Below are 12907 nucleotides of genomic sequence, written 5' to 3' on the forward strand. Positions count from 1 at the left end.
AAGCATTGCGTACCTTTTCATTTTATGCCACCTTTATAAAACCGCTTTCTTTTAATGCTGGCTGTAGCTTTATGAAAACTTAAAGAAACAAGTTGACCATATATTTTTAAGATGAGAACAGCCCTAGTATCCACGCCGTGACAAAGGAATTGAAATTTTTTTTCTTCTCAATTCCACAAGATCTTCCGGAAGGCGCTTGAAGACCACGAAACTCCCAAGTGGCGTGTCGATACTCTGTAAAGAGAAAACACAAACACATAAGCTAGGCTGTTTCTCGCACGACACACGCCGAACAGAAAAATTCGCTAAAAGACGCTAAAAGATTTAGCATTTTTCAGAGAAGAAATGGAACGCACGTCCGACACCTACCTTCACGAGCTCAGGAATAGGGCATGTCACGTGATGTAGGTGCGGTTACAATAACTTAATTGAAAAAATTCAAATTACAATACTGTGCTGTGTCATTAAGATGCATTATATAAATATATATTTTTATTAATGCATAAATAAATTATTTTGTGACAATATTAATTTATAAGTACAATTTGCCTCGGGGATACTGTTTTAAAATGGCGGCGCTCATGTGGTTCGCAAGGTTTTCGCGGCGTATCGGGCCTTTCTGTTCAATTTTTAGAAATGTCGTGCTAGAAAATGCACAAAATACGTGCAAGTCGGACGAAAGAACCTTTACTGCATACTCTTACAGATTTACTGCTCAGCTCAACGTTATACCGGTGAGTGAGCGGTCGGGCTGCAGTCGCGCCCGATTTAGGAGCATGCTTTGTGAAGCTGAATCCAGTAACGCTGCCGAGACGCTTGGTTTTCCCATTCTCACTTGATTTTTACTCTAAATCTTAGACCATTACCTTACTGAGTGACAACGCTTTTTTGCGGGAGTTTAGTTTTAAAACTAACGCCGTTATTTTTTTTCCCACACCCTTTAGACAAACAGGTATGTGTCGACGTCCACAGCGAACTGCTGCAAAGTGGAACCGGAGGCGACGGCAGACAGCGAGGCCGCCAACGGTGACGCAGAGGTGGAGGAAACATCCGAGCTTTTGAAGCACAAGAAGGTCACTCTGCATCCGCCGGAAACGAGCATCCTCTATCTGGAGAGCAAAGGTTAGTCCGTGCAGGGCTTGCAACATATTTCCCTAGCAAAGAAGAAAAGGACGAGATTGTTGAGAGGTGGAGCTTTCCTCGGCAGCCTCTGTTTTGCCACTGCGGGATAGAGGGGATCGGTGGACAAGCCCATTGGCACACCGTAACTGGGGTAACAAAGAGCGAAAGCATGCGCTGCAGAACCCAGGGATCCTGGGTCTAATCCCCACCGCTGCTATAAGGCATTTATCTATTATTCGGATCATCCCCGAGACTCTTGCAAGTAAATAGTTTGTTGGAGCACAAAAGGTCACAACGTAACATTTCATGTTTATTTACCTAGGCATACACCAAATGCCCCAGCAAGTTCTCATGCCTCAGAAAATATTCCACATTGACGAACTTGTACGCATTGTCTCCACTGTCTACCCCTGTCGATGAAGACAGCACGCTCGGCCGAAGTGTCTACAATCTGACCGTGGCTGCCACGATTCTAAGCATTGGTTACTATATCTCAAATGAAGTAAACCAGATGCAATCAATCCCATGGGTATACTTTGAACAAGGGATACCAAGCTCTGCTGCTTTTTCTTTCTCATTGCTTTGTGCATTTAAATTGTAGCGAGTAGTTTGTGAAATCCTGGACTTCCTCAATTACCATCTACAAATATGGTTTTTTTGTCCGATCCCAATCACCAGCTTACAAGGACACGTATGGCAATGACCCTGTCTGGACAAATTATCGCCGAAACTTCAAGGGTCAGTTTCCTCCTCCAAGGACACGGGAGACTTGCATCGTAAGTTCTGCTGCAGCAAGTGTGGCATCTCCCCAGATTGATGAACATGCCGACAGTGGCCCTGACTTTCGTTGATTTTGACAGTAACTTGTGCCATCTGGTGTTTCACTGCTCTCAATCGTAATTACAGCTTTGTTGCATGACACACGAGAAAGTTTGTGAGAAAGCATAGTTTAAAATAAGGCTGCACGAGATTCTGGTAAAAAGGGCAATAGCTGTGACAAGTCGTTACTGCTGTTGTCATCCTAGCATCGGACACTCGCTCCAATTTATTGCGATCGAAAACCGCGAAAAGTGTCTAAAACCATTTTTGATCTTTGATATATCTGGCTTCACCTCCACGCTTTCCGGGGAACTTTTTTCTGCAGAGAGCTGGACAAATCTTTACGGGGAACCCATGTCCAATATGCAGGGACGAATACCTGGTGGTGCACCATACAGTGAGTGTTTCGACATTCTCATCCGTCGTTAGGACGGTTTCTACACTCGGGCCAAGCGTCCGGACAATTGTGTTTTTTCGTTGCAGAACGTCAAGCTGCTCCAGCAGTTCATTTCTCCGTACACGGGAGAAGTCATGAAGCCAATCAAAACAGGTCTGTTTAGCAGAAAAATATCTCCTCTGAGAGGTGCCCAGAACTAGTCTTCGACCGGTGTGTTCTGCATCCTGTCCCATTTGTAAAACAAAGGTGTCCCGAAATGGCAACGAGTGACGTCGTCACGGGACCGGGAGTGTCGTGCTGTCGAATGTCGCGATCCCGGCAATTGGTGCTAGATGTCCTGGCAAAAAGTAGGAACAAATGCGAGTGTTGCTATCGTCATGGCGTCCCAGCTTCAGGCTGCAGGAGTTTCCATGGACTGCCAAGCTGAAGAGCGACCCGCAGCAGGACAGGCATCTGCCTCATCCACCACCGCCGCTGCGACACCACCGGCATGCCGGCAGTGGACGTGTCACTCCTGTGACGTCATCGGGCGGATATCTAGGGGCCACTTTTTAGGACGCTGTAAACCAGGGGTCTCAAACACGCGGCCTGCGGGCCGCATGTGGCCCGTGATTCGCTGGGACGCGGCCCGCAGGCAACCGGCTACGAGTCGCGGTTCCCATGTCTCGAGCGCTAGAAAAAGCATGCGGCTTCGTGATCTCTTCTCGCCGATTCATTTTCGTATGAAAAGTAGCTCTGCTCTTTTAACGCATTCACATAGTTTATACTTACCGGTGTTTACTTGCCCCATGTTTCGCTTTATTTCTTGCTTCCCAGCTTTTTTGTAATGTACAACTGTTCTGCTACCAGGCCGCAAGCGCGAGCTATTTGTTGAAGGGTGCATCTCGGCTGCGCGAACTTTCGGTCAGCCGGAGCAACAGCCAAAAATAAAGCTACGAGCTCGGGATCCTCGCCTTGAAAAAATGTCACAATTAAAAGAAGCTCAGAGTGTTGTAATAAAAATTGTAAGGAAAGCAAGAACTGCCAAAATAACCGGTTGTTTTTTTGTTTTTTTTAGGAATATGTTTAGAGCTCGGAACGACAGTGTACTTCTTCCCTTGTTCTATTAAAAATGGCAGCACATTGATGGGGCTGTGTCATTTTAATTATAGTTATCACATCACGGCAGGGCCCAGAGTAGTCATAAAACACATGAGAGTGAAAGACCTCACTGGCAAAACTGTGATTTTACGAAAGCATAGAGAGCGAGGTATCGTCTCTATAAAACTGTATGCTCCCCCCCCCCCCCCCCCCCTCCTCCGTCTTGCATTGGCTCGCGACCTTTCCGGTGTGGGCTATTTGGCCCCCACACTTAATGAGTTTGAGACAACTGCTGTAAACGCACCAGTCGGAGACAGGTTCCGGGCACCATGCTATTACTATAACTGTATATATGCAAAGGTAAAAGGTGGTCTAACTCTATCTGCAAAGCATGTCTCTTTTTATTGCCTTTTTTTTTTCCCAGACGATGGGTATTAGTTAGAGACATGAAATAGTGCCTTTTGAGTGTCCGCACAAATTCACTTTTCTTGTACTTTATGTACGGCACAAAAATTATTATTCTCTCTTTGCCCGTCACAGGCGTGTGCCGGAAGAAGCAGTTCGAACTTGACCTGGAAATTTTGAAAGCTAAAGACTTGGGTGAGTGATCCTCCTGTGTGTACCGCGTTAACAATAAATAAGAGCAAACCGACTCTGTACTAGCTTAGCCTTCTCGTTCTTTTTTTTATTTTTATTTCATGAGTGCCTCGATGCTTTTCAGGCTTGCTCAAGTACCAAGTACCCTTCCGCCACTACAACTATGAAGATTACTACCCTCAGCTGAGAAGAGTGAAGAATGAAGCCAAGCCCGAATCACAGTAAATCAGGAAGCTGTTCTGTAGTTAGCACAAATAAAAAAAGATCTTTGTCCTTGTAAACAGTTAGTGTTTTCATGATGTGGGTTGCTAGGAGCTCTGCTTTTAATTATTTTTCTCTTTCACTTCGAAATTAGAAGAGAGTATTTTCATCCCTGTGGCCTTTGTAATGGGACAATGATGCATAAATGCAATCCGCACTGCAGCAAGGGAATTGAAGCTTGTGGCCCTTCCATTGCACTCATGTAAGTTTGTCATCTTTGCTGTCATGGAAACCGCATAGTACCTGCCAAACATTTATGTGCGTATTTCTAGTGGTAGCAGAATCGCTGATAGCACTGTGTGTCAAAATTGGCTCTCTTCACTTCGTTCAAAATGTGTGTTTATTAGGCTAAGGAAGAGTGATGTGCATTTAAAGCTTGACAAGTAGTCTATATTTAAGATACTCTAGGTTTCTTGTTACTTTTTTTTTTTTTTTGAGAGCGACCAAATTGGGATGCAGGCAGTGCTCATTAATATTTAAATTTTCTCTACTAAATAGAAATGCATGAATGATGTGACCTTTAAAAGATTATGCAGGCTCCCCTGACTAGAATGAAAGTGTCTGGGTAAAATCGCTATGGGGAGTATCGTCGCTAAGTGTTAAAAAATGCTAGACCCTTTTAGTATAGCACCGTTTTTTTGCATACATGTGCAAAAATCCCAGGAAGGGCGCGTGCGAGGCACCCAACGAATTAGGGGAATTTCCTGCAGACTCCTTGCTCCCGCAGCGTCTACCACGTGACACTGGAAAGATGGGGGGGCAGCGCAGTGGCATCAAATACTTCACTGGGGGAATGCATTTCACTCCGCTTACTTGCACTAAGCATCGTGCCTATAGCGTCCAATCCTCCCCCAACGGTGAATGCGTCTCGCATCCGAAGGAACGCATGTGCATCACGTTCCAGCTACGAGGGAGAGGGTTACCGCAGTCAATCCGGGGGCGGTCCAGAAGTCCAGACCAGCCCGCAAAACGTCGCCCGGAATGTGTGCGGAATCGTGGACCAGCTAGAGAGACAGCCAGCACGCCGGCGACAAGCGGGAAAGGGGAAAACGCACATTAGTTTCCACGGGCGGGAGAGGAAGAAATTGCAGCCTTTGTGGGATTTTTGCGTAGCTTCAAGGAGGAGAAGACAACAAAAGCAGCTGCTTCCTTCGTCCTTTTGTGGGGTTTAAGAGAAGCGACAAGCGCACCCCTCCCCGCTCCCTCACAAACTTTGCAAGGAGGCTACTGTGAAAATCCGCCGTTCTCCGGCCTCGTCCGGGTGCGGCTGAGATGAATATATTGAACTTTCACGCGGAATGCGGGACCCGGAAAACGTCGCCGTTGATGTCGCTCTCTCCCGGATTTTATCGGGAGACGTTTTGCGGATTGGTTTAAACCGCCGGACATTGCGGGTACCGGATTCGCCAATGTAGCTGAGACGAATGCCTGGACTGGCGCTAGAGAGGTCCACTACGATAGATGTCACCAGCCACCGCTCCCATGGGAAACCCGAGACTCCGGCGCCTTTTGCTGCTCGAACTACGCGAAACCTGTCTGCGCCAAGGCCATCTTATTTTCGAAATCTATTTAGTAAAATATTTTGTTGCAGGTGTTTCAGCAGATGTTGGCCTGTTCTCGCTCGCTTACCTACCAAGAATATGTTTCGGTGCCCGTTGTAGGGCGCTGTACGTTTCGCAAAAGGTTGAATGAACAACGGCAGATGTTGGCCTGCTCTCGCTCGCTTACCTACCAAGAATACCTTTCGGTGCCCGTTGTAGGGCGCTGTACGTTTCGCAAAAGGTTGAATGAACAACAGCGGATGTTGGCCTGCTCTCGCTCGCTTACCTACCAAGAATACGTTTCGGTGCCCGTTGTAGGGCGCTGTACGTTTCGCAAAAGGTTGAATGAACAACGGCGGATGTTGGCCTGCTCTCGCTCGCTTACCTACCAAGAATACCTTTCGGTGCCCGTTGTACGGCGCTGTACGTTTCGCAAAAGGTTGAATGAACAACGGCGGATGTTGGCCTGCTCTCGCTCGCTTACCTACCAAGAATACCTTTCGGTGCCCGTTGTAGGGCGCTGTACGTTTCGCAAAAGGTTGAATGAACAACAGCGGATGTTGGCCTGCTCTCGCTCGCTTACCTACCAAGAATACGTTTCGGTGCCCGTTGTAGGGCGCTGTACGTTTCGCAAAAGGTTGAATGAACAACGGCGGATGTTGGCCTGCTCTCGCTCGCTTACCTACCAAGAATACCTTTCGGTGCCCGTTGTACGGCGCTGTACGTTTCGCAAAAAGTTGAATGAACAACGGCGGATGTTGGCCTGCTCTCGCTCGCTTACCTACCAAGAATACGTTTCGGTGCCCGTTGTAGGGCGCTGTATACGTTTCGCAAAAGGTTGAATGAACAACGGCGGATGTTGGCCTGCTCTCGCTCGCTTACCTACCAAGAATACCTTTCGGTGCCCGTTGTAAGGCGCTGTACGTTTTCGCAAAAGGTTGAATGAACAACGGCGGATGTTGGCCTGCTCTCGCTCGCTTACCTACCAAGAATACCTTTCGGTGCCCGTTGTAGGGCGCTGTACGTTTCGCAAAAGGTTGAATGAACAACGGCGGATGTTGGCCTGCTCTCGCTCGCTTACCTACCAAGAATACCTTTCGGTGCCCGTTGTAGGGCGCTGTACGTTTCGCAAAAGGTTGAATGAACAACGCCGGATGTTGGCCTGCTCTGGCTCGCTTACCTACCAAGAATACCTTTCGGTGCTCGTTGTAGGGCGCTGTACGTTTCGCAAAAGGTTGAATGAACAACGGCGGATGTTGGCCTGCTCTCGCTCGCTTACCTACCAAGAATACCTTTCGGTGCCCGTTGTAGGGCGCTGTACGTTTCGCAAAAGGTTGAATGAACAACAGCGGATGTTGGCCTGCTCTCGCTCGCTTACCTACCAAGAATATGTTTCGGTGCCCGTTGTAGGGCGCTGTACGTTTCGCAAAAGGTTGAATGAACAACGGCGGATGTTGGCCTGCTCTCGCTCGCTTACCTACCAAGAATACCTTTCGGTGCCCGTTGTACGGCGCTGTACGTTTCGCAAAAGGTTGAATGAACAACGGCGGATGTTGGCCTGCTCTCGCTCGCTTACCTACCAAGAATACGTTTCGGTGCCCGTTGTAGGGCGCTGTATACGTTTCGCAAAAGGTTGAATGAACAACGGCGGATGTTGGCCTGCTCTCGCTCGCTTACCTACCAAGAATACCTTTCGGTGCCCGTTGTAAGGCGCTGTACGTTTTCGCAAAAGGTTGAATGAACAACGGCGGATGTTGGCCTGCTCTCGCTCGCTTACCTACCAAGAATACCTTTCGGTGCCCGTTGTAGGGCGCTGTACGTTTCGCAAAAGGTTGAATGAACAACGGCGGATGTTGGCCTGCTCTCGCTCGCTTACCTACCAAGAATACCTTTCGGTGCCCGTTGTAGGGCGCTGTACGTTTCGCAAAAGGTTGAATGAACAACGCCGGATGTTGGCCTGCTCTGGCTCGCTTACCTACCAAGAATACCTTTCGGTGCTCGTTGTAGGGCGCTGTACGTTTCGCAAAAGGTTGAATGAACAACGGCGGATGTTGGCCTGCTCTCGCTCGCTTACCTACCAAGAATACCTTTCGGTGCCCGTTGTAGGGCGCTGTACGTTTCGCAAAAGGTTGAATGAACAACGCCGGATGTTGGCCTGCTCTGGCTCGCTTACCTACCAAGAATACCTTTCGGTGCTCGTTGTAGGGCGCTGTACGTTTCGCAAAAGGTTGAATGAACAACGGCGGATGTTGGCCTGCTCTCGCTCGCTTACCTACCAAGAATACCTTTCGGTGCCCGTTGTAGGGCGCTGTACGTTTCGCAAAAGGTTGAATGAACAACGGCGGATGTTGGCCTGCTCTGGCTCGCTTACCTACCAAGAATACCTTTCGGTGCCCGTTGTAAGGCGCTGTACGTTTTCGCAAAAGGTTGAATGAACAACGGTGGATGTTGGCCTGCTCTCGCTCGCTTACCTACCAAGAATACCTTTCGGTGCCCGTTGTAGGGCGCTGTACGTTTCGCAAAAGGTTGAATGAACAACGGCGGATGTTGGCCTGCTCTCGCTCGCTTACCTACCAAGAATACCTTTCGGTGCCCGTTGTAGGGCGCTGTACGTTTCGCAAAAGGTTGAATGAACAACGCCGGATGTTGGCCTGCTCTGGCTCGCTTACCTACCAAGAATACCTTTCGGTGCTCGTTGTAGGGCGCTGTACGTTTCGCAAAAGGTTGAATGAACAACGGCGGATGTTGGCCTGCTCTCGCTCGCTTACCTACCAAGAATACCTTTCGGTGTCCGTTGTAGGGCGCTGTACGTTTCGCAAAAGGTTGAATGAACAACGGCGGATGTTGGCCTGCTCTCGCTCGCTTACCTACCAAGAATACCTTTCGGTGCTCGTTGTAGGGCGCTGTACGTTTCGCAAAAGGTTGAATGAACAACGGCGGATGTTGGCCTGCTCTCGCTCGCTTACCTACCAAGAATACCTTTCGGTGCCCGTTGTAGGGCGCTGTACGTTTCGCAAAAGGTTGAATGAACAACGCCGGATGTTGGCCTGCTCTGGCTCGCTTACCTACCAAGAATACCTTTCGGTGCTCGTTGTAGGGCGCTGTACGTTTCGCAAAAGGTTGAATGAACAACGGCGGATGTTGGCCTGCTCTCGCTCGCTTACCTACCAAGAATACCTTTCGGTGCTCGTTGTAGGGCGCTGTACGTTTCGCAAAAGGTTGAATGAACAACGGCGGATGTTGGCCTGCTCTCGCTCGCTTACCTACCAAGAATACCTTTCGGTGCTCGTTGTAGGGCGCTGTACGTTTCGCAAAAGGTTGAATGAACAACGGCGGATGTTGGCCTGCTCTCGCTCGCTTACCTACCAAGAATACCTTTCGGTGCCCGTTGTAGGGCGCTGTACGTTTCGCAAAAGGTTGAATGAACAACGCCGGATGTTGGCCTGCTCTGGCTCGCTTACCTACCAAGAATACCTTTCGGTGCCCGTTGTAGGGCGCTGTACGTTTCGCAAAAGGTTGAATGAACAACGGCGGATGTTGGCCTGCTCTGGCTCGCTTACCTACCAAGAATACCTTTCGGTGCCCGTTGTAGGGCGCTGTACGTTTCGCAAAAGGTTGAATGAACAACGGCGGATGTTGGCCTGCTCTGGCTCGCTTACCTACCAAGAATACCTTTCGGTGCCCGTTGTAGGGCGCTGTACGTTTCGCAAAAGGTTGAATGAACAACGGCGGATGTTGGCCTGCTCTGGCTCGCTTACCTACCAAGAATACCTTTCGGTGCCCGTTGTAGGGCGCTGTACGTTTCGCAAAAGGTTGAATGAACAACGGCGGATGTTGGCCTGCTCTGGCTCGCTTACCTACCAAGAATACCTTTCGGTGCCCGTTGTAGGGCGCTGTACGTTTCGCAAAAGGTTGAATGAACAACGGCGGATGTTGGCCTGCTCTGGCTCGCTTACCTACCAAGAATACCTTTCGGTGCTCGTTGTAGGGCGCTGTACGTTTCGCAAAAGGTTGAATGAACAACGGCGGATGTTGGCCTGCTCTCGCTCGCTTACCTACCAAGAATACCTTTCGGTGCTCGTTGTAGGGCGCTGTACGTTTCGCAAAAGGTTGAATGAACAACGGCGGATGTTGGCCTGCTCTCGCTCGCTTACCTACCAAGAATACCTTTCGGTGCTCGTTGTAGGGCGCTGTACGTTTCGCAAAAGGTTGAATGAACAACGCCGGATGTTGGCCTGCTCTCGCTCGCTTACCTACCAAGAATACCTTTCGGTGCCCGTTGTAGGGCGCTGTACGTTTCGCAAAAGGTTGAATGAACAACGCCGGATGTTGGCCTGCTCTGGCTCGCTTACCTACCAAGAATACCTTTCGGTGCTCGTTGTAGGGCGCTGTACGTTTCGCAAAAGGTTGAATGAACAACGGCGGATGTTGGCCTGCTCTCGCTCGCTTACCTACCAAGAATACCTTTCGGTGCTCGTTGTAGGGCGCTGTACGTTTCGCAAAAGGTTGAATGAACAACGGCGGATGTTGGCCTGCTCTCGCTCGCTTACCTACCAAGAATACCTTTCGGTGCTCGTTGTAGGGCGCTGTACGTTTCGCAAAAGGTTGAATGAACAACGGCGGATGTTGGCCTGCTCTGGCTCGCTTACCTACCAAGAATACCTTTCGGTGCTCGTTGTAGGGCGCTGTACGTTTCGCAAAAGGTTGAATGAACAACGGCGGATGTTGGCCTGCTCTCGCTCGCTTACCTACCAAGAATACCTTTCGGTGCTCGTTGTAGGGCGCTGTACGTTTCGCAAAAGGTTGAATGAACAACGGCGGATGTTGGCCTGCTCTCGCTCGCTTACCTACCAAGAATACCTTTCGGTGCTCGTTGTAGGGCGCTGTACGTTTCGCAAAAGGTTGAATGAACAACGGCGGATGTTGGCCTGCTCTCGCTCGCTTACCTACCAAGAATACCTTTCGGTGCTCGTTGTAGGGCGCTGTACGTTTCGCAAAAGGTTGAATGAACAACGGCGGATGTTGGCCTGCTCTCGCTAGCTTACCTACCAAGAATACCTTTCGGTGCCCGTTGTAGGGCGCTGTACGTTTCGCAAAAGGTTGAATGAACAACGCCGGATGTTGGCCTGCTCTGGCTCGCTTACCTACCAAGAATACCTTTCGGTGCTCGTTGTAGGGCGCTGTACGTTTCGCAAAAGGTTGAATGAACAACGGCGGATGTTGGCCTGCTCTCGCTCGCTTACCTACCAAGAATACCTTTCGGTGCTCGTTGTAGGGCGCTGTACGTTTCGCAAAAGGTTGAATGAACAACGGCGGATGTTGGCCTGCTCTGGCTCGCTTACCTACCAAGAATACCTTTCGGTGCTCGTTGTAGGGCGCTGTACGTTTCGCAAAAGGTTGAATGAACAACGCCGGATGTTGGCCTGCTCTGGCTCGCTTACCTACCAAGAATACCTTTCGGTGCTCGTTGTAGGGCGCTGTACGTTTCGCAAAAGGTTGAATGAACAACGGCGGATGTTGGCCTGCTCTCGCTCGCTTACCTACCAAGAATACCTTTCGGTGCTCGTTGTAGGGCGCTGTACGTTTCGCAAAAGGTTGAATGAACAACGGCGGATGTTGGCCTGCTCTCGCTCGCTTACCTACCAAGAATACCTTTCGGTGCTCGTTGTAGGGCGCTGTACGTTTCGCAAAAGGTTGAATGAACAACGGCGGATGTTGGCCTGCTCTCGCTCGCTTACCTACCAAGAATACCTTTCGGTGCCCGTTGTAGGGCGCTGTACGTTTCGCAAAAGGTTGAATGAACAACGCCGGATGTTGGCCTGCTCTGGCTCGCTTACCTACCAAGAATACCTTTCGGTGCCCGTTGTAGGGCGCTGTACGTTTCGCAAAAGGTTGAATGAACAACGGCGGATGTTGGCCTGCTCTGGCTCGCTTACCTACCAAGAATACCTTTCGGTGCCCGTTGTAGGGCGCTGTACGTTTCGCAAAAGGTTGAATGAACAACGGCGGATGTTGGCCTGCTCTGGCTCGCTTACCTACCAAGAATACCTTTCGGTGCCCGTTGTAGGGCGCTGTACGTTTCGCAAAAGGTTGAATGAACAACGGCGGATGTTGGCCTGCTCTGGCTCGCTTACCTACCAAGAATACCTTTCGGTGCCCGTTGTAGGGCGCTGTACGTTTCGCAAAAGGTTGAATGAACAACGGCGGATGTTGGCCTGCTCTGGCTCGCTTACCTACCAAGAATACCTTTCGGTGCCCGTTGTAGGGCGCTGTACGTTTCGCAAAAGGTTGAATGAACAACGGCGGATGTTGGCCTGCTCTCGCTCGCTTACCTATCAAGAATACCTTTCGGTGCCCGTTGTAGGGCGCTGTACGTTTCGCAAAAGGTTGAATGAACAACGGCGGATGTTGGCCTGCTCTGGCTCGCTTACCTACCAAGAATACCTTTCGGTGCCCGTTGTAGGGCGCTGTACGTTTCGCAAAAGGTTGAATGAACAACGGCGGATGTTGGCCTGCTCTGGCTCGCTTACCTACCAAGAATACCTTTCGGTGCCCGTTGTAGGGCGCTGTACGTTTCGCAAAAGGTTGAATGAACAACGGCGGATGTTGGCCTGCTCTGGCTCGCTTACCTACCAAGAATACCTTTCGGTGCCCGTTGTAGGGCGCTGTACGTTTCGCAAAAGGTTGAATGAACAACGGCGGATGTTGGCCTGCTCTGGCTCGCTTACCTACCAAGAATACCTTTCGGTGCCCGTTGTAGGGCGCTGTACGTTTCGCAAAAGGTTGAATGAACAACGGCGGATGTTGGCCTGCTCTGGCTCGCTTACCTACCAAGAATACCTTTCGGTGCCCGTTGTAGGGCGCTGTACGTTTCGCAAAAGGTTGAATGAACAACGGCGGATGTTGGCCTGCTCTGGCTCGCTTACCTACCAAGAATACCTTTCGGTGCCCGTTGTAGGGCGCTGTACGTTTCGCAAAAGGTTGAATGAACAACGCCGGATGTTGGCCTGCTCTGGCTCGCTTACCTACCAAGAATACCTTTCGGTGCTCGTTGTAGGGCGCTGTACGTTTCGCAAAAGGTTGAATGAAC

At 49.9% G+C, this 12907-nt stretch overlaps 2 protein-coding genes across 2 annotated transcripts in view; one reads left to right on the top strand and one right to left on the bottom strand.

Moving 5' to 3' along the window:
- LOC115316971 (serine/threonine-protein phosphatase 1 regulatory subunit 10) overlaps window positions 1-391 on the bottom strand; it is a 42523-nt gene extending 42132 nt beyond the window's left edge. Inside the window, exons 1-2 of the mRNA XM_029976533.4 lie at window positions 370-391; window positions 14-234 (exon numbers count right to left, since the gene is read on the bottom strand). The gene's annotated coding sequence lies outside the window, so the exon portion shown is untranslated. The remainder of the gene's footprint in view (window positions 1-13; window positions 235-369) is intronic.
- Window positions 392-557: 166 nt separating this feature from the next.
- On the top strand, window positions 558-4296 carry LOC8040453. The gene is made up of 7 exons (XM_029976534.2): window positions 558-734; window positions 945-1122; window positions 1801-1898; window positions 2267-2338; window positions 2425-2491; window positions 3959-4018; window positions 4140-4296. The coding sequence occupies exons 1-7, from the start codon at window positions 570-572 to the stop codon at window positions 4238-4240; spliced, it is 741 nt and encodes a 246-aa protein (XP_029832394.2). The 5' UTR covers window positions 558-569; the 3' UTR covers window positions 4241-4296.
- Window positions 4297-12907: the final 8611 nt, after the last annotated feature.

This window comes from Ixodes scapularis, unplaced genomic scaffold (assembly GCF_016920785.2).
Source record: "Ixodes scapularis isolate PalLabHiFi unplaced genomic scaffold, ASM1692078v2 PGA_scaffold3__209_contigs__length_174095766, whole genome shotgun sequence".
Lineage (NCBI taxonomy): Eukaryota > Metazoa > Arthropoda > Arachnida > Ixodida > Ixodidae > Ixodes > Ixodes scapularis.

Excerpts from the sequence above, each read along its gene's own strand:
- LOC8040453 (XM_029976534.2), top strand. The coding sequence starts at position 570 with ATGGCGGCGCTCATGTGGTTCGCAAGGTTTTCGCGGCGTATCGGGCCT. Across the intron at positions 2,492-3,958 it reads CATGAAGCCAATCAAAACAG|GCGTGTGCCGGAAGAAGCAG; the intron begins GTCTGTTTAGCA and ends TGCCCGTCACAG. Across the intron at positions 4,019-4,139 it reads TTTGAAAGCTAAAGACTTGG|GCTTGCTCAAGTACCAAGTA; the intron begins GTGAGTGATCCT and ends GATGCTTTTCAG.